The sequence below is a fragment of the Gouania willdenowi genome, chromosome 5, assembly GCF_900634775.1.
Source record: "Gouania willdenowi chromosome 5, fGouWil2.1, whole genome shotgun sequence".
NCBI classification, from domain to species: Eukaryota; Metazoa; Chordata; class Actinopteri; order Blenniiformes; family Gobiesocidae; genus Gouania; species Gouania willdenowi.
In genome coordinates this window covers 4,290,286-4,310,529 of record NC_041048.1, presented here as the reverse complement: position 1 = coordinate 4,310,529, position 20,244 = coordinate 4,290,286, and the positions used below count along the sequence as shown (strand labels likewise).

Here is a 20,244-nt window from a genome sequence, read left to right as displayed (position 1 = left end):
TCGTATTTTTTTTTTTTTTTTCAGGATGCTAATATTCGCGTAAAAAATACAGCAACTTCTAGAACATCTAGAGCTGACAAACCATGCTAAATTAAAATGCTAAACAATTATTTAATCCATCTATACATTTTCTGACCCGTTTTGTTCTCTCTCAGCTTATTTCGGGCGCTAGCCGCGGTTACACCCTGGACAGGGCGCCAGTTCATCACCAGGCAACACAGGAAAAAACATTCACTACTACGGGCAATCCAATCACCCTAACAGTCATGTTTTTGGATCGTGGGAGGAAATCGGAGTACCCAGAGAAAACCCACACAAGCACGGGGAGAACGTGCAAACTCCACACAGAAAGGACCTAAATGTAAACCCTGCTTCTAATCATGAATCGGACGAGCTCACCCAGTATTTTTCAACCTTGGAATTGTGACCCCATGTGGGCCGCTCACCTAAAATTTAAATGGAGTCACCTGAAGTGTCTAGTAATTGAAAGGGGGAAAAAAATACTTTAAAAAATATATTTAAAAATTTGAACTGATTATTCTTTTTCAAATGAAAACACAAAATCTTAACATTAGCAATAAGGTTGAAAAAGGTTTAAATGGTTTGAAAGGATGAAATGTGTTGAACGTATTGGCTGAATGGTTTGTAATTTGTTTATATAAATATTTTAAGGTAAAAAAGGCTCCACAATATCTTAATGAGCTCTATACTTAATTGTCGAAATTGGAAAAAATGGTGTAGGAGGAGTTAACAACCCACAGAAAAAAAAAGAAAGTGTTTATTTGTACGGTTGCCGAACGGACAACCACCGGTGCTATTGGTACAGTTACCGAAGTACAAGTACGTAGTATCTTAGGGTTAGGTTTAGTTTATCGCAACATTTTTTAGGTTTAGAGAAAGGTTTAGACTTAGTCACACAACCTAAACTGGCCAATGACTGACCTATCACGTGACCTAAACTGGCCAAATAGGGGCGCTGTGTACGAATAGAGTGTCGGTATATTGATACGGCTACAGTACAGGTAGCCACTGTCAAGAAAATATGGATAACGATATAGTAGCTCCAAATTTTGAAAACGTGATTTAATTTTGCAATCCAGATCTAATTTGGGTGAAATTTGGCGGCGTAAGTGAGGAACCAACCGACATAACAAAGTCAAATATCATAAAAATCATTCAATTAAGAATCAAGATATGTATTTTTTTGCATTATTATTTTTTTGTTAGACTGTTCACAGATAGTAATAATAATAAAATAACAGTTTTTTCAAGGACACTCAAAGCGCGTACTGAAACCAATATTCATTCACACCAGCTACAATGTAGCCACAGCTGCCCCGGGGCAGAATGACAGGAGCGTTCATACCCATTCATACGAGGCAATGTGGATAAAGTGCCATGCTCAAGGACACAACGATAATGACTTGCATAGAACGGGATTCGAATTCCCAAACCTGCGTTTATTAGACGACCCACTCTACCACTGGAACACGACATGACTTTTTTTCCCCCTTTTCTCTTTAATGTAAACAAAATATACAAACCAGTGAAATAAGCAGACTTTTTCAAGAATATATACATATTATACAAGATTAAAAAAAAATAACAACATGAAAATTAAGCACATCTCAATAACACTAAGAAAAATACACACACACAAAATACATAAATAAATAAAACAAAAAAACTATACATTTAGGCAGTGAACTCAATACCTGTTGCGTTCAATCAATTATATAATTTCTTTGGCGAGTTTGGACTCCATACATTTTAAGGATTTAACGAATAAACGGCAGTAACTACCTCCCGCCACTGAGAGGAGCTCTAAACCGGAAGTGGTTTTGTTTATAATGCTGTATTTCCGGCTGCAGGAGTTACTGTATTCCTCGGAGTTCTAAACAAACTTGGACCGTGTTTCTTCTACCTTTGGGTCCTACAGCAGAGGACTTTTCCGGTCCAGCGGCTAATCATGGCCAGCGAACAGCCGAGGGAAGACCCCGGGCCTTCCTCCGAGCCCGCCGAGCATGACTACGCTCACTCCGCGGAGCAGAGCCTCACCTGTGCGGAGGAAACCTGTTCCTCCTCGGTGCAGACAGCTGGCTCTGGGTCTCTCTCCATGGAGCTGCCGGAGCCGGCCGTGGGGGCTGAGGTGGACTGCCCGGTGGGGAACGAGGTGGTGGAGAAGGTGAAGTCGGTGAGCGGCCGCTCCAGGCGGGGAGCCCCGACCCCGGAGTGCCAACACTGCGCCTGCTGCCAGGCGGAGTTCCTGCGGCAGGGCCGAGGCTTCACCCGCAGGGCGGTGTTCACCTTCACCACCCCGGACTCCGTGCTGTGGGTGTTCCCGGGATGCTGCGTCAACGACAAGTCGTACCTGTGCGAGAACTGCGCCAAAGTGATCAGGAGCAAATGTAAAAGGAAACAGGGCGGAAAGAGGCCATTGTGGATCAAACCGCCTGAAAACAAACCGGTGAGAAACTCAACATGTGGGAAAAAAAGTTCACAAATCACACAGATTAGTGGTTTTAAACTGATTAATCTGTAGGAAAAACCAAAGCTGCGACTCAAATCAATGGAAAACAATCATTTCCTCAGAGGTGTAAAGAGTAATGATAAATCATACTTAAGTAGAAGTAACTCATACATAAAATACTGAAGTACAAGTAAAAAGTAGCTACATTAAATAGTACTCAAAGTAAAAGTTACTAGTTATTTTCACCCCCTACGTTTATTTTAGGTAATAAATCTTCCCACGGTTCCCTTACATACAGTAAACATCTCATGTATAAAATTAAAAAGGAAGAGAACAAATCTACCACAATTTTAACTTCATTTATTTTCCACAAAGGCATCTGCATAAAATAAAAGGTTTGTCAAAATGTATAATTATTTTTAAAATGAAATAACACTAATAAATTAATTCCAAATAAAAACATTCTTTGGCTCTAAGTATAGACACATTTATGAACTCCATTCATGATGTTTTGGCGCCGTGCATTACCTTTAATCTGATTGGTCGGCTATGATTTGATGTCTGGTAACTCAATTACAGTAACGTGAGTACTTGTAATTCATTACTTTCACCTGTTCCAGATTTGCTGAATGTTTTTATTTTGTGTGGTCTTACCGTTACCGTACGCAGTCACAGGTGAAAGATAAGAAGACTCCGCTGCGTCGCATGGGGAAGAAGAGCCAAGCGGCCCAGTTAGTCAGCAAATCCAGATACAAAGCAGCGTTCCAGATGCTGTGGTCGGCCAAAGGAGCCCGAAAACCCATGCTGGACTTCTGGAGCCAACAGATGAAGAAGGAGGTGAGGTCGCCATGGCAACGATGATCAGGACTTGGTTGAAAGCTTCAAGTCTCTGATCGTGATCGTTTCTTTGGGTTCAGATGAAAGCTCTTTCCAGACACCCCAGCAGTCCGTTCCACCTGAAGGTTTCAGGACGTAAACCTCTGTCGTCGTTCCCATGGCGACGATGTCTGAACTGGGCTCAGGACAACGCGCCGCTAGTCGTCACCTGCCTACGATCGCTGTTCCCCGATGTGAAGGCTCTGTTTAAGAGCAGACAGTAAGTCTGAGTCTGGATAACTCCATTATTCTTACATGCTTTTCTTTTTTATTTTAATCCGTTTCCTTTCCGTTTAATCGTTTTTCCTTGTTTAAATTACTTTAGCCGTTATTAAACTTCCTGAAATCGTACTAAACATGCTGAATAGGGTTTATAGAATCAACTACTGCTATTTGTTTTTATTTAATTGGCTTCCGATTGACAAAATCAGGATAGTTGCGCTAAAATAACACTAGATTGCATCGCAAGAGCAACGTTAGCCACACTGGTAACCCAAAGCTACCCGTTTAACAGGAAAAATCCCATGGAAATATGTGATATAATCCCAAAACATTATTTGTGAAACATTTAATTGTAGATGTTTCTGTCGTGACCTGTCACCAAGTAAAATGATCATCAGTTCAGTTAATACACCATCAGCTAAACCTGTTTGTGTAGAAGAGCATTTTCACATTTGAATGCAGTCATAATAATGTGAAACCGCTCGTTCATCACAACACAATAACATTTGCATTGGTTTTCAATCACAGGAAACGACCCGAATAGTAATACATAGTGTTATCGAAGCGCATGATTTTAAGCAAGATTATGTGTGGAATTTAACATGTTGTCACACTTTAGTAGACATTCAGTCACTTATTTTCTGGTAAATGTGTAATATTGTCCGTAAACCTGCATGTGAGGGACTGATTTTAAATAAAGAGAAAACAAATATTGTGTTGGATTGTTTTTCTGTTTCAAATTGTGAATTAAATTTTTTTTTGCCCGTTTTCCGTGGTCACGGAAAATCGGGGACTCTAACTACGTCGGTACAATTTAGTTTGACTTTAATGACCATCATGTCTCCTATAACGTGTGTGTGTGTGTGTGTTTGCAGCCAGCTAACAGAGGAGCAGGCCCTCACCATGCTGGAACGCCGTACCGTGGTAGCGCTCTCCATCCCGCTCTTCACACGCAACACCTGGAGGAACAACTATCTGCAGGCGGCGTTGGGGGCGGAGCTTCGTCTGCAGGGCTGCTCAAGCTCCGCCCTGGACGTCTTGAATCCGATGGGACTGTGTCAGAACAAGGACACCATCAGACTGCTGCTGCACAGGCTGCAGAATGGCAAAGGAGAGGTGGGTGACCTGCTACACTTGTGCTGTCTATTGTTTATTAAAAAATATATTTTAAAAACAAATCCTACAGATGCAAAAAAAAATCTTATATTATACTCTATTAATTTCTTTAGTCGAGTCTTTTTTATTTTTAACTTTGTTTTAGCGTAAAGAGTCACTTATTTTAAATGAAACTTAACAATTTTCATCAGTGAATAAGACATTTTATTGGGCCATTTAAAAAGTCTAGAAATGTGTGACCTGATAAGATACAGCACATAAAGGTCAAAGGGTGACACTGAAACTGAATTTATTGATCAATAAATTTAAATAAAGAAATCAAAGACTACTCTACGTGTTTGTCAAATTTTTGAGTGCACATAAAACTGATTATTAATAATTAAAAAGAAACCATAGATTTCCTTCCAGAGGCTCAGAGCTGTAAGATTTAGTTTTTAAACTAAATAATGTCTAATATTAAGTAGGGCTGCACCAATACATTTTTTTCAAAATGAAACAACTGATCATTTTTTAAAGAACATCAATTTAAAGATGACTTAACCTTTTCTTTTTTACACCAAGTTTGACTTTAAAAACACATTCTACATATTTTATAACTCTGTAAAAGAAATATTAAGTTAAACAAAATAGCATTTTGCATATTTGTACAACTGCTTTAGTAGACAAAAGATCACTGTACTTTATTTCTTTATTTATTTTTTTAAGCATTTTCTTCTTGGTATTTATTTATCGGCTCAATGTAGGTTAATATAGGTAGATTATTAAAATGCAATTATTGAGCGTTTACTTACTAGTGACACTTATGTACACCAGGGACTGTTTAACTAACTTTGTTCTCTCTTTGAACCAATACAGGATGATGAACTCAACCAAGACAAAATAAGAGAACTGATGGGAAACATGACAAATGTAGATATGGAAGAGGAGGATGATGAGGAGGAGGAGGAGGAGGAGGAAGAAGAAGAAGAGGAGGAGGAGGAGGAGGAGGAGGAGGAGGAGGAAGAAGAAGAAGAGGATGATGAGGTAGAAGAGGTGGAAGTGGAGGTGGACGAGGAAATGGTGATGTCGTTGGGGGAGGAAGAAGTAAGAGAAGAAGAAGTCCAGGTGGAGGCGTCGGAGGAAGTGGAAATGTTTCCAAAAGAAAAGAAAAAGAGACGAAAAAAGGCAAAGAAGCAGAAGAAGGAGGAGAAGAGGAAAGCTCAAGGCAAACGGAAGGTGAAGGAGCGTGAGGAAGAGGAGGATGATGAAGAGTCGGAGGAGAAGAAGAAGAGGGTGGTGGTGGTGAGGCTGGGCCTCCTCAAAGGACACTCAGAGGTCGGTCGATCCGACCTATCGGCTCCATGACGCTGTGTTGGCTCCTCCCACAAACTGAACAATCCATACGTGCAATCACAAAGCTGCACAGAAGCTCCGCCTCCTGCAGTGTGCTCAGGGGCATTCTGGGAAATGTAGGAGGGAAGCTGACCAGCGTTTAACCAGAGACTAAGTTATTAGATTCAGGGAGACTTCAAACAACATGCAGAACTTTACACCTCTAAACATTCACTTTTTAAAGAAAACACACAAAGTAATCAGATTACTTTTTTTTTTTTTTTTTTTTTTAAACTTCTGTTCATTATTCTACTTCTGAGTTATTCTACTATGAAAAACGAATTCTCTAAAATGGGAAGTTGCACCAAGACAAACTATGACAAATGTAAAAGCAAGTTGTATAAAAACTGTGGAATCTCAGAAATATCAAATTTAACTTTGATTGCATTTAATATCCTGTAAAACACTTTTTTCGTGTATTTGATTTTTTTTTTTAAAGATAATCAACTGCCTGAATCCCAATTTTCCTTCAATTTGTCCAAAAACTGGAGCGATTACAAAGGAAAAAAATGTAATCAGAATTAAAAGGAAAACCAATAATTTAGTTACTTTGAAATTTTATCTTTTTTTCTTAAAATGTGTTAAATTTTGGAAACGAAACTTATTTTCTTTTAAGAAAATAGGGAAAACATATTCTTTCTAATGGTAGATTCCTAAGAAAACTAATATTGAGGAATCCGACAAATGAGAAAAATTGAAATTTCCCAAAGATAAACTTGCATTAATGTCCAAAATCTTGGTCAATTTTACTTCCTTTGCTTGTGTGTTACACAAATCAATTAGAATTTCTTTTTTAAGAAAAAATAAAATGAGGTAAAAAAAAAAAAGAAATTTTCCAAAGATAAACCTCCATTAATGTCAAATCTTTGGTCAATTTAACTTTCTCTGCGTGTATTTTGAAACGACTGTCATGAAATATAATGGAACTCATGGTTTTGTCAGAACGTAACATTTTTTTTCCGTAAGTGGACTAAAACAGAACAGGAATCATCAGATCAGGTTCTTTAGCTTTTCAGTTTAAAAGAGCAGGAAATGGATTTATTGCCTTTCCTGACACTGTAACGGTTTGTTTTACACTGAAATGGAGCTACTGTAGTTTCCATGTGTTTATACAGTGATGATGACTGGGTGGGCTTTAGTTTTGGTGTTTGGTGATGAAATGAGACACTGTTTGATGGCAATAAAACCATGACACCAGTCGACGTCTGTGTGTGTTTCCATTTGATATCAACTCACAGTAAAAAACAGATACTAACGTGACAGTAACAATAGTGTGAAATAAGTCAACGTATTGAAAGGATTCATAGGCTTTTATTTCTGTAACAGTTTTTTTTTTTTAAAGAATCCAAAACATTCAGAGCTACAATAAATAATCTCAACACGTCTGAAACGTAAAGAAAATAAATTTATTACGTTTTAACAGGAGATGAAGTAGCTGCAGGAAACTGAAGACTATAAGATGGAGTCAATGGGACATTTTCAACAGGTTTAAAGTGTTTTTCTAATCTGGAGATAAACCTGTTTAAATAAATATGTTTTTGCTAAAGTTAAACATTTTCATGTTTAAAATCTAAGAAAATGTTTATAACATAGTGAGAAATTAACTTTACAAACATATAAGGCCCTTAGACGATCAGCTTTTTTCTAAACTTCCACATCTGCACAGACCAACCTTCAATGGCTCTTATTTTGAAGGGGGGGGGGGGGGGGGGGGGGGGAGTTTAAACCATAACCAAAGCTTTATCTCTGAATATTTAGATGTGATTTCTTTCTTATTTCTGTGCGTTTCATTAACATTTTTCCATTCAGCAGTGGCTTTTATTCTGACACTTATTTACACTGAGTGTGTGAGAACCATTATCTGAGACGTTTCTACACGTTTAGGGTCTTTTTCACAGAGAAGATGATGTCTTTGATTTGTGGCACGCTGTTATCCTCCAGGATTTTGGCGTACGGCATGGGGATATCAACGCCCGTTACCCTGGTAACCGGTGCATCAAGGTAGTTGAAGGCTGGACCTTAAAGTAAAAAGTTAAAATAAGAATTAAATAAGATTTCAATGCCACAAATTATCCCATAGTCTGCAAAACAAATGCGCACAGTATATGCAGCACAAAGTAAATTATAGCAGGACATAGAGGAATTGTGTTCAGAGCCAAACAATTTTAGGCAAAACAAGACAGCAGCTGTTAGCGTTTAAATGCAGATTTAACGGCTTAAATCTTCAGTTATTAAGACACAAATTTAAAAATACATAATTTGCACCCAGACAGCATGGAGATGTAGGATGATTTATTGGCTCCATAAGTGGAAAAATTGTTTAAAAATGCATTTTTTTGCATGGACAATTGTTAGCATCAGATCTAATTCAAAATCCTATAAAAAATAAATGAATGTTTACAATACTATTTAAAACAAACATTTGATGAACTTTAGGCTCAATTATTAATACATTATAAATGTGTGTGGACAGTCTGGGAATGAGCTGGTGACAGTTTTGTATCAATTGAGAAAAAATTGTTGGAGGTTTTTAATAAAAACAGAGTGATGATGTCATAATCTCCAATAAATTGAAATGTACTCAAAATTCTTTAATGTTGAGGCGATATTTTGCTGAAAGTTGAAAATCTGCAGCACTTACGGTTGATTTGTATTAAACTTTCAAAATTCTGAACTATAGAAGCTTGCTGTAGTGGTTTGTGCAGATGATGTCATCTGGCACGGGACCTTTGTGCACAATTTAGTGATTAATTGCGTATTGGAAGTAGGATTTCTCCAGAAATAAAAATAAAAAAGTTTCACATAATTATGTATCAGTGTGGGTCTGATAAGGGTGTGCAGATCATTTCTTCTCCCTCCTCCATCTTTACGTTATGATCAGATCCAGCCATAAGAAACCCATTTGTTTGAACTCAATTAAAGTTGGACGACGTGAGAGCACGTAAGCTACAAAAATAGCGCACATTAAATATTTATATTGTTTGTAATGTGTATAGTACTGTATGCATTATACATTTAGACAAACTGGTAATTCATGACAAAATGTAAATATTTTTGACATATTAATTGTATTTTTGACTTTTTTTAAAAAAAATTTTTTTAATTGTACTGAAATGCAAATTTTACTTTTTATGGACCTCAGAAGACTAGCAACCACCTCGTGGAATCTAATGGGGATCAGAATAAAGAATAACAGCCAGAATGTCTATAATGCCCTATAATTTATATAATAATGGAATCGACCAATAAGAACAGAATCCATTGTTGGACGCTGAAATTGACATAATGTGGATGAAAATATTAATGCTGCTCTGATACATCTTCATATTATAAATAAAGAGGAGCAGTCAGAATAATCCATATTAGTTCATCTTATATTTATCTTTTAATTGCTTACACATCATTTATTTTGTTTCCTCACAGGAGTTGACATTTTCTGATTTTTAAAAAAAATTAAAAATTCTAAAAGAATAGAATTTTAAAACACGGAATTTGGAGAAAAATAAAATTGAATTTGGACTAAAATGAAACTGATTTCATAGGGTCATAGTGGAGGTGTGAGAACCTCTGGGTACCTCACGATACGATACGCGATACAAGGCTCACGATAACGATTAACTCTATGACATAACAAGAAAAAAAAAGATTAAGTGAAAAAATACAATTTTTATTTTACATCTCTGAAAGACAATAAATTGAAAAACTGTCCTATGAACAGTGACACTATTTTAGTGCAACATTTCTGTAAATAAGTGTCAACATACCAATGTAAATGGATAAGTATCTCCAATAGTGCTTTATGTAAACAAAAAAATAGGGTCTTTCTTACCAGTAACACCATTATAGTAAAATATTCCAGTAAACAATATATTGGTTCCTTCAACAAACAGTGACAACATTCCTGTGAAGACCTACCTGCACATTTTAGTGAAAAATTAGATACTTAGCGGGAGCATATCGATAATCGATCGTGCGGAAAAAAAAATAAAAAAAAATCGCAATATATCGCCATATCGAGATATCGTCACACTCCTAGGTGTGAGCGTGTGGAGTAATCAGCTGTAAAAAGCTGTTTTAAGTTCAGTTTTTAGAGCTTGGTTGATCAAATGTAGAAAATATCTGCATATCTACACTGAACTCTGAAACCATACAGGTAACCCTAAAAAGCCACGTATGAAATTATCCCCAGAGTCTGTTTTTATTTACCTTCCATGATCTTAGCACAGATTTCTGCTCCGACTCCAAACTGAGGCCATCCGCCCTCCACCGTCACCAGGTGGTTGGTCTTCATCACGCTGCCCTCGATGGTGTCCACGTCCATGGGACGGATGGTCCGCAGGTTGATCACCTGATGCAAACAAACAACAAAATGTGAACAGGAAGTCACGTGTGTGTGTGTGTGTGTGTGTGTGTCTGACATGAACGAGAACGCTGATTCACCTCGCACTCAATTCCTTCCTTAGCGAGGACGGCGGCTGCGTCCAGGCAGTGGCCCACGTACCGAGAGTGAGAAACCAAAGTGACGTGAGTCCCTGAAACACAGAGAGCATCATCATCATCATCATCATCATGAATGGTATAAAATCACAACAAAAAGTATTATCTTGTGGAATTCAACAAGGCTCAGTTTTGGGGCCTGAGCTGTTTGCAAATAACATTTAAATATATTACAAAATGTCCCAAATTCTGAAGTTAATTATTTTTCGAGACGACACAAACATATTTTGTTCAGGACAAATAATTAGAACTTCCTTAAATAAAAAGAAAACACAAGTCCGTAGGACGGATTGTTCTTTAAAGTTGGGTCTGAATAGAACAGAAATTGATCACGTCTATGAGACCAAGTTCTTGGGCATCATCATAATTATATCATAATAAGATTTAATTCTGAGTAAGAAATAAAATCCTTCCTTTGGGTTTTATTTCATTTTTTAAACAAAGAAGGAAAATACAATTTAGGAGGGGTTTATATTTTTGAAAAAAGTGAATTTAGAACAAATGTTAAAATAAGATGTGTTTCTGTTTATGGTGTTATAGTTTAAATGATCTTAAGGATCACTTTAAGTTAATGAGTTTGCCGTCTATGTTCAAAAATGATGTAAAACAAAATGTTTTGCTCTTATTGAAACATAAGTTGATACGCTGATTAAAAAACGGTTATTGAGTCGTTTTCTATTGTGTTTTTTATATAATGCTGTTTGACGATGGGCTCCGATAAGCAGTTACTGCTTCAGCCCATTCCATTTTTGGTTGTTTAAATTCATCGTTATTCTTTGTATTGTATCGTATACTGTATATGTTTGAAGACAGCCAAGAACAAATAAATATATATCTAAAACACCTTTGTCACACATGGTTCCAATCCCATTTACTTTTCCCCTGATCACAGTTTATCTGTATATAATGCGACCAACAGGTGGGGTCCGTCTCACCCTGCCTCTCGATCTTGGCCTTCCCGATGGGAATGACAAAATCTTTGGAATTGGATTCCTCAGACATCTCAAAGGGAACGCCGTACATCAGCTCGTTCTCCAGGAAAACCACTGAGACAGAAACAAACAGGTCATTAAGCACAAACAGGTTTTAGGTTTTAATGTCTACAAAGAGCAGCCTGTTGTGTTTGTGCTCTTAAGCTCTACAACGTGTATGTAATCCTCAGGAATGAGGAGTCAAAACTCCACAGATTAAAATGAACAGTAAAAACATGCAACAGGATCAAATAGTTACTAGAATAAAGCCTTAGAGTTTAGATCACATGATGAACGACGGAGGCTGCTCTGGATTGAAAAACTAAACCATTTGTTAGAATATTTCGATCATGGTTTCAAACCTTCTGTAGGTTTTAATGGTACCTGTAGTAGAAATGCATAAAAGAACAAATGTGTTTACTGTATTACCAATAAACAAATTACTGTGAAAAAAACATTAAAATGACTTTTTAGAACAATTTTATACCCTGGGGCATCAACTATGGAGTTGCCATTTTGGTCAGGATATGACACACTTTAGTTGATCAGCACAGCCTGTCACTTTAAAGAAATGGTGCATTGTGGGAGGTAGAGGCGTAACAGGTGTGTTTACAATCTGTGTACCCTTTGTTCTTTGGTTGTTCCGTTTTACAACCAAATCAAAATAACAAACAGTGTGGTTATTTTGTTTTTCTGATTTAAAACCAAAAAAGAAGTACAGAAAAACCAAAAACCAGATAAGCAAAGTATTTTTTTTTTTTTTTTTTTTAAACTTGTACCATTTGTGTGATACAGTCAGCCACCAATTGTATTCCCACTTAAAAACATGAAAGAGGCCTGTAATTTTCATCATAGTTATACAACAACTATGAGAGACAAAATGAGAAGAAGTAAGTAAAACTACAGACAGGCCGGTCTGTCACACATTTAAAAACCTTTCATTGGTCACATGGCGTCTCACCAGGGTTGTCGTCTCTGATGGCAGCTTTCAGGAGGCCTCTGGCATCCTCAGAATTCCACGGACTCACAACCTTCAGTCCTGGACAGTGAGCGTACCTGCAACACGTAACCTTCAGTACTTAATGCAGACATTTTCATTCTGACAAAACTAAAACCAACTTGTTATAAAAGCTGGGTCAGTGAACGCACCATGCAGCAAAGCACTGCGAGTGCTGGGCAGCGACGCCTGCTGACGCCCCGTTGGGTCCTCTAAAAACAATGGGGACAGACTGCAGGCCGGCCGACATGTAGTAGGTTTTGGCAGCAGAGTTGATGACTTGGTCGATGGCTTGCATGGAGAAGTTGAAGGTCATGAACTCACAGATTGGTCGGAGGCCGGCCTGAGAGAGAGAGAGTCTCGTGCTGATCAAGAAAACTGAGGGTAGGTCTGCTGCTTTGAGTCACAATTTTAGGGTCAAACACAAAATTATTTAAAGACTAACTAAACCCCAAAGCCACTTCATTGTGCTGAATACATATGTATTTAGGTATTAAGTAGTGGTGTTGATTGATCCTCGTCCAACTTTTAACACTTTAGAAAAAGTATTTTAATTTTGCGTTTTTAGTTGTAAAATGTCAGCGTTACTGGCCTTTAATTGACAATTTAATTTTGCTATTGGATGAGGGATTATTTGGATTACCCTGCATCATCAACTTTCACTGTTGGACCCGTCCCTCCTATAAAAGCTGAAAGGCGGGAGGAGGGTTTGCGCCAATCACAGCCCTCAGTGAGCATTGATTGACAGCCTCAACGAGGAACTTCCTGCATTACTGCTGTGTTGTTTTTGACTCTGTTCTTCTATAAAGAGCAGATTCTGGTCTAATCAGAGGGTTCGTCAAGCTATGTGTGTATGTACAGACTCAGTGTGCGTATCCCCATCTGTCTCTGCGTGTGCGCGAATGTGCATGTACTTCTCGTTGCTGTGTGCGTCTTTATGTGTGCGTGAGGCCACACTGTTTTGACGCTCATGGTGGGAGTAGAGCAGGGACTGTTTGAGAGTGATGTAGCATCTGCAGGGCTGTGTGTGCTGTGTGTCTATGCTGTGTATTGTGTGTAGTAGTTGAGTAGACAATGGTCTGTCACTGCCAGTGCTGTGGTGTCTTACTGCGTCAGGATTAACGCCCATAATCAAGGCATTTTCTTAATTTCCCCCCGAGTGGCAGGTCAGCAGAAAGCAGAAGTTTAATTACTGATGATTAGCTGTAGAGTTAGATCCGAATCTACATAAACAGGACAGGCTTTTATCCAACCTGCTACAAACACTAAAACACTTATCTAAGTGTACAAAAAACACCAAGGTTTTACCCTTTACATGTAATAATACATTTTATTTATAACTGCTTTTCAAAAACTCAAAGACATTTTACAGTTAATTACACACATGTCAGAAAGTACATAATCACTAGTTAAAAGTTTGTTTAAAAAGGTGAGACTTGTAATTAACACAAATGTGGCTTTGACACAGATGTAGGTCTTGGGTACATTTTTGTATTTATCCCCAAATGTTGGGATGAACATATAAACTTATAAATTATTTTTTTTATTATTTCATTAGATCACTTTCTTTTCTTGATGCACAATATTATACCCTAAAGTTTCCATTTGGAGCCTTAAAGTATTTAAAAAAAAAAAATGAACAAATGTACATAAATAAAACAAATGAATAAATAATGAATCCGCCCCCAAACAATTTAAATAAAGTGTGTGAATGTGTTAAAGCAAAACACTGTAGGTAAATTAAACTAAAGCAGAGTTTATAAGCTGCTCTTTATATCGAGACATACGTACAATCGTGTGGGGGAACTCACCATGGCTGATCCCACTGCGATCCCAGCAAAGCCCATCTGCAAACAAACGCATTTCACCCATCAAAAAAAGAACTTTTTCCACTGAAGTTTTTTTTGAACAACGACAGTAAGTGTCGGGCAAAGTGCTTTAACAACTAAAAAGTACAGAACATTCTAGAGAAGTGGAAAATAAACGTTCCAAAACAGCCGGCATGAAAAAAACAGAGCAACTGATGAATTTAGTTTGAAATAATCTTTCTACATAGTAGTTGATAAGTTTGATGCTTCTAGCCCCGCCCACATCCTCTACCACTGAGAGTGGTCGACTGTCCACTAAAATCATTTATCCACTGACTTTGTTCATTTGTCACTTAAGGACTTATTAATTTTGGTTCTGAACCCTGTCATGGATTGGAGACACTGTCTGCTCGGAGCATGTAGTAGCTTGCACTGTCAAAGTGCTAGCTGCTACATGTCTAGTATTAAGGTGGTAGCGAAGGCTAGAAGACCTATGGTGATAGGTAAACTCTTTCTTGCACAATGTGCACAAAACTGGGCTAAAGTTTTCCCTCCAGTGTTTTTATAAATACAATGAACATCTATGAAGCACAGCAATGTTTTATATTCTGATTTTTCCGTAGTCTGTGCAACACTAATATGGGTATACCGGGAACTTGTGAAATGAGAAAGGTTCCGCATAGTTTGGCAGCAAATAAGTACCAGCGACTAATTGGCTGCCAGCCATTTTCAGAACAGCAACCCCAAATAAAACAAAAACAACATGAGACCGGGCATTTGATGTTAAAATGATTATCATTTTGCTATCTGGGTCAGAGCTGTATGGTGTGTTGGCCTTCCTCCAGTCTCACCCCTCCCCTCAGTTTCCACACACGCAACTTCCTCCTCCTCCCCAACATGCCGAGTTGACCCGTTTGGCTCAGTTTGTTGATCGTCTTATCTCACGATCGTGACACTCTATAGTCCACTTAGGTCCACACATGCTCTGCTGGAGTGTGTGCTGCTTGAGCTTCACCGTCCTCTCTTGTAGCGCCATTTTCTCTTTCGTCCCTGGTTTCTCCCTCCCCGCTGATGGTGCCCATCATGGGTGATATGTCATGCTGCTACCTACATAGCACCAGTTGGTCACTACATCATAGTACAAGCCTGAAATTCATGAAAGAAGTATCTCCGAGCAACCTCAGTTGAAAAACATAATTGACGTGTATAAATACACGTCAATGGCAGTGAACGGTTGGATTTGAAATGATGTATATGTATGTCAATGGCAGTCAGTGAGTTAACTGCGTTATTTTTTTTTCTGTTGTACTTTATTTTTCTGCAATTAATTAATCAATCGCAATTAACGTATTCAAGTCCCAGCCCTAATTAAAACATTAAAACATACAGAGAGCATCTTAACAACAAAGACGTTTGGGTCTGACCTCCGAGATTGGAGTGTCGATGATGCGTTTGTCTCCGTACTTCTTCCACAGTCCTCTGCTCACCTACAAACACAAATTACTATTTTTTTACAACAATTAAATGAAGTTTAAAAAACACTCAAAAGGATCAAAGTTGTTAGTTTTTTATGAAAATTCTGTCAAAGTTATTTCTGTTTTGATAACATTAAAACTTTAAAAGCTACAAATTTGAAAAGTTATTTTCTATAATATAATAATAATAATAATAATGCATCAGTTTTATATAGCGCTTTATCATAGACACTCAAAGTCGCTTTACAGAAAAAAGAGTGAATGGTGAAACAAATTTAGGAATTGAATAAACATTACATAAATCCATCCTCTACATCAAGGGTGTCAAACCTACGGCTCGGGGGCCAAATATGGCCCACCAGGGGAATTTAAAAGTAATAACACTAACTGTAATGTCTTCATTTATTTCACTATTTTATGTTGAATTTTTTTAAATTATTTTACTAGGTAGGGGATAAATTATATTTTACAAGTTATGGTTTCATTTATTCAGAAATTTGCTTTCATTTGCATCCACTGATTGCTTTGATGTGTCCCTACAAGTTCTTTCATAAGGACAGCATCAAAGCGATCAGTAGAAAGTAAATTTCCTGAAAAAAAGTTATCAAAATAAATGAACATATTTCAGAAAAGACAAAATAAACTCCCTAGAATAAATTATATTTATTTTCTCATGTAACTCCCACTTGAGTTTATAATAAGTTCATGTGATTAAGATTATCCCATAGATGTTAAACTGTGTGCACATTAAAAATAATTTAAAAACATTTGACAATTAATTAAAAATGTTAATTCTAACCTTAAGGATTGCATGAAAACAATCAAAGATAAATGTAATACTTGATTACAGTAAGGACAGTAACTTATACTGAATGTTTAAAAACACTTTCATTCACTGAGTATTATTAGTTCAAAGACTCCGTGTAAATAAGCCTGCCCACCCACAGCCTGTTTCCTAAACTCCTCACCTTATAGGCTCCGTCATATTGGGCCACTTCCTCCCCCATTAGGAACACCCGCTCATCCCTCTCCAGCTCCTCATCCATCGCCTGGTTTAAAGCATCTCTGACAGTAACCTAGGAAACAGCAGAAGACCCATGTTTCCATGCAACAACAACACACACACAGTATTTATCTGAGAAAAAAATCATCCAAATATATGAACTACACACATATTAAAGCTGCAGTAGGTAAGTTTTTGTTTTTGTTTCATTTGGTCAAAAATTGATCCATCTTATTATATTGTATTGCACATTGTAATCCAAAGTGTTCTGAGTGGACAGTGAATCTCTTCTCCTGGCTGTAAATGAGCTTTAGAAATAAAGGAGCGTGACACTGGACTTCAGCCAATCAGAGATTTTTATACCAACAGAGAGATCCATGAGTAGTAATAATAATATAATATAATATAAAATAATAATAATTCCACACTCATAGTTTGCAACATCAGCGACTTATTTCCTCGTTATAGGAATTAAAGTGCAATTCTTTGCTCTTTTTTTTGCGTATTACTGCCGAACTGCCAACATGCTAAGCTAACTGTGCCTCTGTGTCGGTGTCTGTTGTTCTCCTGTAGCAGAGGCATGCGCACGCTCATGCAGCTTCAGAGCTTTTAATTGTATCTTTCCTAAACATTTACACGTATGATTTACACCACAACTAACACCAGAGCGCTACTGTTTACCTTCCTATTTAGAAGTGCAACGTTGAAAAGGGTCTGCTCTGAAACACGGCACAACCTAGCGTTCTGAAAGTTGTGTAATCAAATACACCGGTACGGCGGTATATTAAAAATTCAAATAACATAGAGGTGTACTCTGACAAATAAATTACTGAAAAGCTCCTCAAATTACATCATAGATGCAAAGGCATACAGGGAAGGACTTGGTCTGTAGGAAAGGGCACGATATTTGGAAAAAATATGGTTTATTAGTAGTGCAGATCCATACGAGTCAGCTTCCTCGTCTTGGATCAATGACGACCCAGAGTCTTCTGTCTATTATGTATCCTGATATCGTCAACTACCTGGATTTCACAAAGCCCATGCACAGCGGAAAACCTTAAAACATATCAAGTTTGGAGGTCGGCTGTGGCTGCAGAGGCTCGCGTTTGCAACGGATATACTGTAAATCAGCAGATAACTTCACTGTGGACCTGCAGCATACTTAATCTATAATAGTATACAACCACCAGATAATCTTAATCTTAGATTTAGGCAAATCAAACAGTTATAGTCCGTTAGATACAACGACTCTGGATTGGTATGCCGGCTACTTTCAGCAGCCTGCGAAGCCTCGTACCAGCAGTGTCCCCCAGCTGAGGAGATGTAAGTGGTGTGATCGGAAGCAGGTGCGGGGCTAGCAACCAAGCTAAAAGCTAATCCTTCCATCCTGCGTTCTAATGTCCGCTCCCTGGAGAACAAACTGGACTACCTGAAGCTGGATTTAAATGCAAGACGGCAGATGATGGCGGCGGTGTTTGCATATACATCAATAACAACTGGTGCAACAACAGTGAGCTAGTCTCATGTCACTGCTCTCCTGATGTAGAACTACTGACTATAAAATGCAGACATTGTTCTCCCTGATTTGCTATAACTTTTGGCAGTTTATAAAATGCCACATTTTTCACGGTCAGGCCAATTAGTACAGCCAAAAATACAGCAATAGCTCACCATTTCCTCTGAAAATATGGGATTTGCTTGTGTGTGTGCTGTTTGTACACCATCTGCTCATCTCCAAAATGGCAAATTCTGGGTTAATGACGCGCCGTGAAAACCCTCAATGGAGAAAACAGTCACTAAGAGTTCCACAGTGTGCACTTGCGCGCAAAAGTTTTGTTCAGGAGGGGAAGGGGAAGTGTGGAGTGCCTCACGATTCTACCTTCCACAGCTTTACGTTTTGGAGACAGATTTTTGATATAAAGTCAAAATGAGGAGAATGAAACATTTTATTTATTTTTTTAAAGAATGTTATCAGTTTTCACATCAGTAAATGACTAAATGATACCACAGCACACCTTTAAATGCCAACTGGTCTTTTGGACCAAAAACCAAATAATACCATTGGTGGTCATAATGTTATGGTTTGTTTTTTTAAAACATGGGTCACAGAGGTTGACCTAACATGACAGGTTCCCTTTATTCTCAGTCACACAGGAGAAAAACGTCACTTTGTTACAAACTACTGAGACAGACTGGAGCTCGTCTCTTCTGTGCTTCATCTACAGGTAAACAAAACAACAACAAAAACTCATCTCGGCATGTATAGTAACAGTTAGCATGTTAGCTTCTGACCTGCACCGCTGCCGGGGCGGTCCTGTGGAACTGCCGCCTTCCCACAGCAGACACGGCATTCTGCAGAGAGAAACAGTCAGTTTGACAGCGTTTAACTAATAGTTTAACTAACGTTGCAATTAATGTCCTCCATACCTTTCCTGAGCGGAGAAAGCATCTCAGTGTCACCGCCATCTTCAACCTGTCCTCTGCCGAAACAAGGGGCGGGACCAGGTTAGGCTCAGCGGGAAGTGACCAACCACAACCTCAAGTCACACGTCAGAGTGAACGTATAGCCAATCATAAAGGAGGAAATGGTTTGGGGGCGGACTCACTAACAGAGGCGGTGGAAAAAAATTCCAAGGACACCGATTTATGACGCCACTTAGTACGGAACCCCGGCAGAGCCAAAATTAATTTCACAACCTCGTCTATTTGTTGAACCCTTTTATTATTTAGTTATTGCAACACAAAATGCTACAGAAATAAAACAAACACAACACTGTTTCATAGCATTTGTTAGCATACATGCAGCCTGTGCTAACGACGGTCATTTATAGATAAATTGATATTAATATTTTAAATATTTAGGTGTTTTAAAAGTTTAGCTGTAAAAACAAGGGATGCATTTATTTACAAAAATCTCACCAACACAAAAAGTAATGGATTAAAATTGGGGAATTTAATTTGTTTACATGAAGCAAAGTTATATTGCTACAGAAAAATATTGTATGCGACAAGTGTAACTAAGTTGGAATATTACTGAACTGAAACCCAGTCTTAATCTTAATTATAGAGCTTCAAATAACAATTATTTTCATAATGATTAATCGGTCAATAAATTAATCAATGATTCAGATTTTCTTTTAAAACACAACTTATCTCTAAAGCACATTTATACCCTGCTTAAGCTGATTAAACTGAAATAAAAGCGTCTCTCGTTCCCGTTCCTGTCCCCCCCATGTTATATGTGATTGTCTTTTCATGTTTCTTGATCGGGGTGTAACTGAAACTAAATTTCCCTTCTGGAATTAATAATGTATAATCATTCATTCAAACAATGGCGCTCGCGCACGCCAACACTTTAGAAGTAATTGGTGGAAACATTTTTCCCCTTTGGCTCATTATTATTATTTTAATGTATTTATACATTTTTAACATTTGTAC

General features: G+C 37.8%; 2 protein-coding genes across 2 annotated transcripts; one reads left to right on the top strand and one right to left on the bottom strand.

Moving 5' to 3' along the window:
* Positions 1-1,844: 1,844 nt before the first annotated feature.
* On the top strand, positions 1,845-7,257 carry LOC114463070 (uncharacterized). Its single transcript, XM_028446324.1, has 5 exons — positions 1,845-2,467; positions 3,140-3,307; positions 3,388-3,566; positions 4,444-4,684; positions 5,540-7,257. The coding sequence occupies exons 1-5, from the start codon at positions 1,970-1,972 to the stop codon at positions 6,026-6,028; spliced, it is 1,575 nt and encodes a 524-aa protein (XP_028302125.1). The 5' UTR covers positions 1,845-1,969; the 3' UTR covers positions 6,029-7,257.
* Positions 7,258-7,447: 190 nt separating this feature from the next.
* pdhb (pyruvate dehydrogenase E1 subunit beta) lies at positions 7,448-19,342 on the bottom strand. The gene is made up of 11 exons (XM_028446353.1): positions 19,234-19,342; positions 19,099-19,158; positions 16,772-16,879; positions 15,753-15,815; positions 14,332-14,367; positions 12,673-12,863; positions 12,485-12,579; positions 11,488-11,598; positions 10,496-10,587; positions 10,262-10,403; positions 7,448-8,073 (listed from the first exon to the last, which is right to left on the bottom strand). The coding sequence occupies exons 1-11, from the start codon at positions 19,270-19,272 to the stop codon at positions 7,928-7,930; spliced, it is 1,083 nt and encodes a 360-aa protein (XP_028302154.1). The 5' UTR covers positions 19,273-19,342; the 3' UTR covers positions 7,448-7,927.
* Between the last annotated feature and the right edge of the window lie 902 nt (positions 19,343-20,244).

Coding starts and splice junctions, on each gene's coding strand:
- LOC114463070 (XM_028446324.1), top strand. CDS start 1,970: ATGGCCAGCGAACAGCCGAGGGAAGACCCCGGGCCTTCCTCCGAGCCC. Junction 3,567..4,443: donor GCTCTGTTTAAGAGCAGACA/GTAAGTCTGAGT, acceptor GTGTGTTTGCAG/CCAGCTAACAGAGGAGCAGG. Junction 4,685..5,539: donor TGCAGAATGGCAAAGGAGAG/GTGGGTGACCTG, acceptor GAACCAATACAG/GATGATGAACTCAACCAAGA.
- pdhb (XM_028446353.1), bottom strand. CDS start 19,272: ATGGCGGTGACACTGAGATGCTTTCTCCGCTCAGGAAAG. Junction 19,159..19,233: donor GCTTTCTCCGCTCAGGAAAG/GTATGGAGGACA, acceptor TTCTCTCTGCAG/AATGCCGTGTCTGCTGTGGG. Junction 8,074..10,261: donor CTGTGCTAAGATCATGGAAG/GTAAATAAAAAC, acceptor TTTTACTTTAAG/GTCCAGCCTTCAACTACCTT.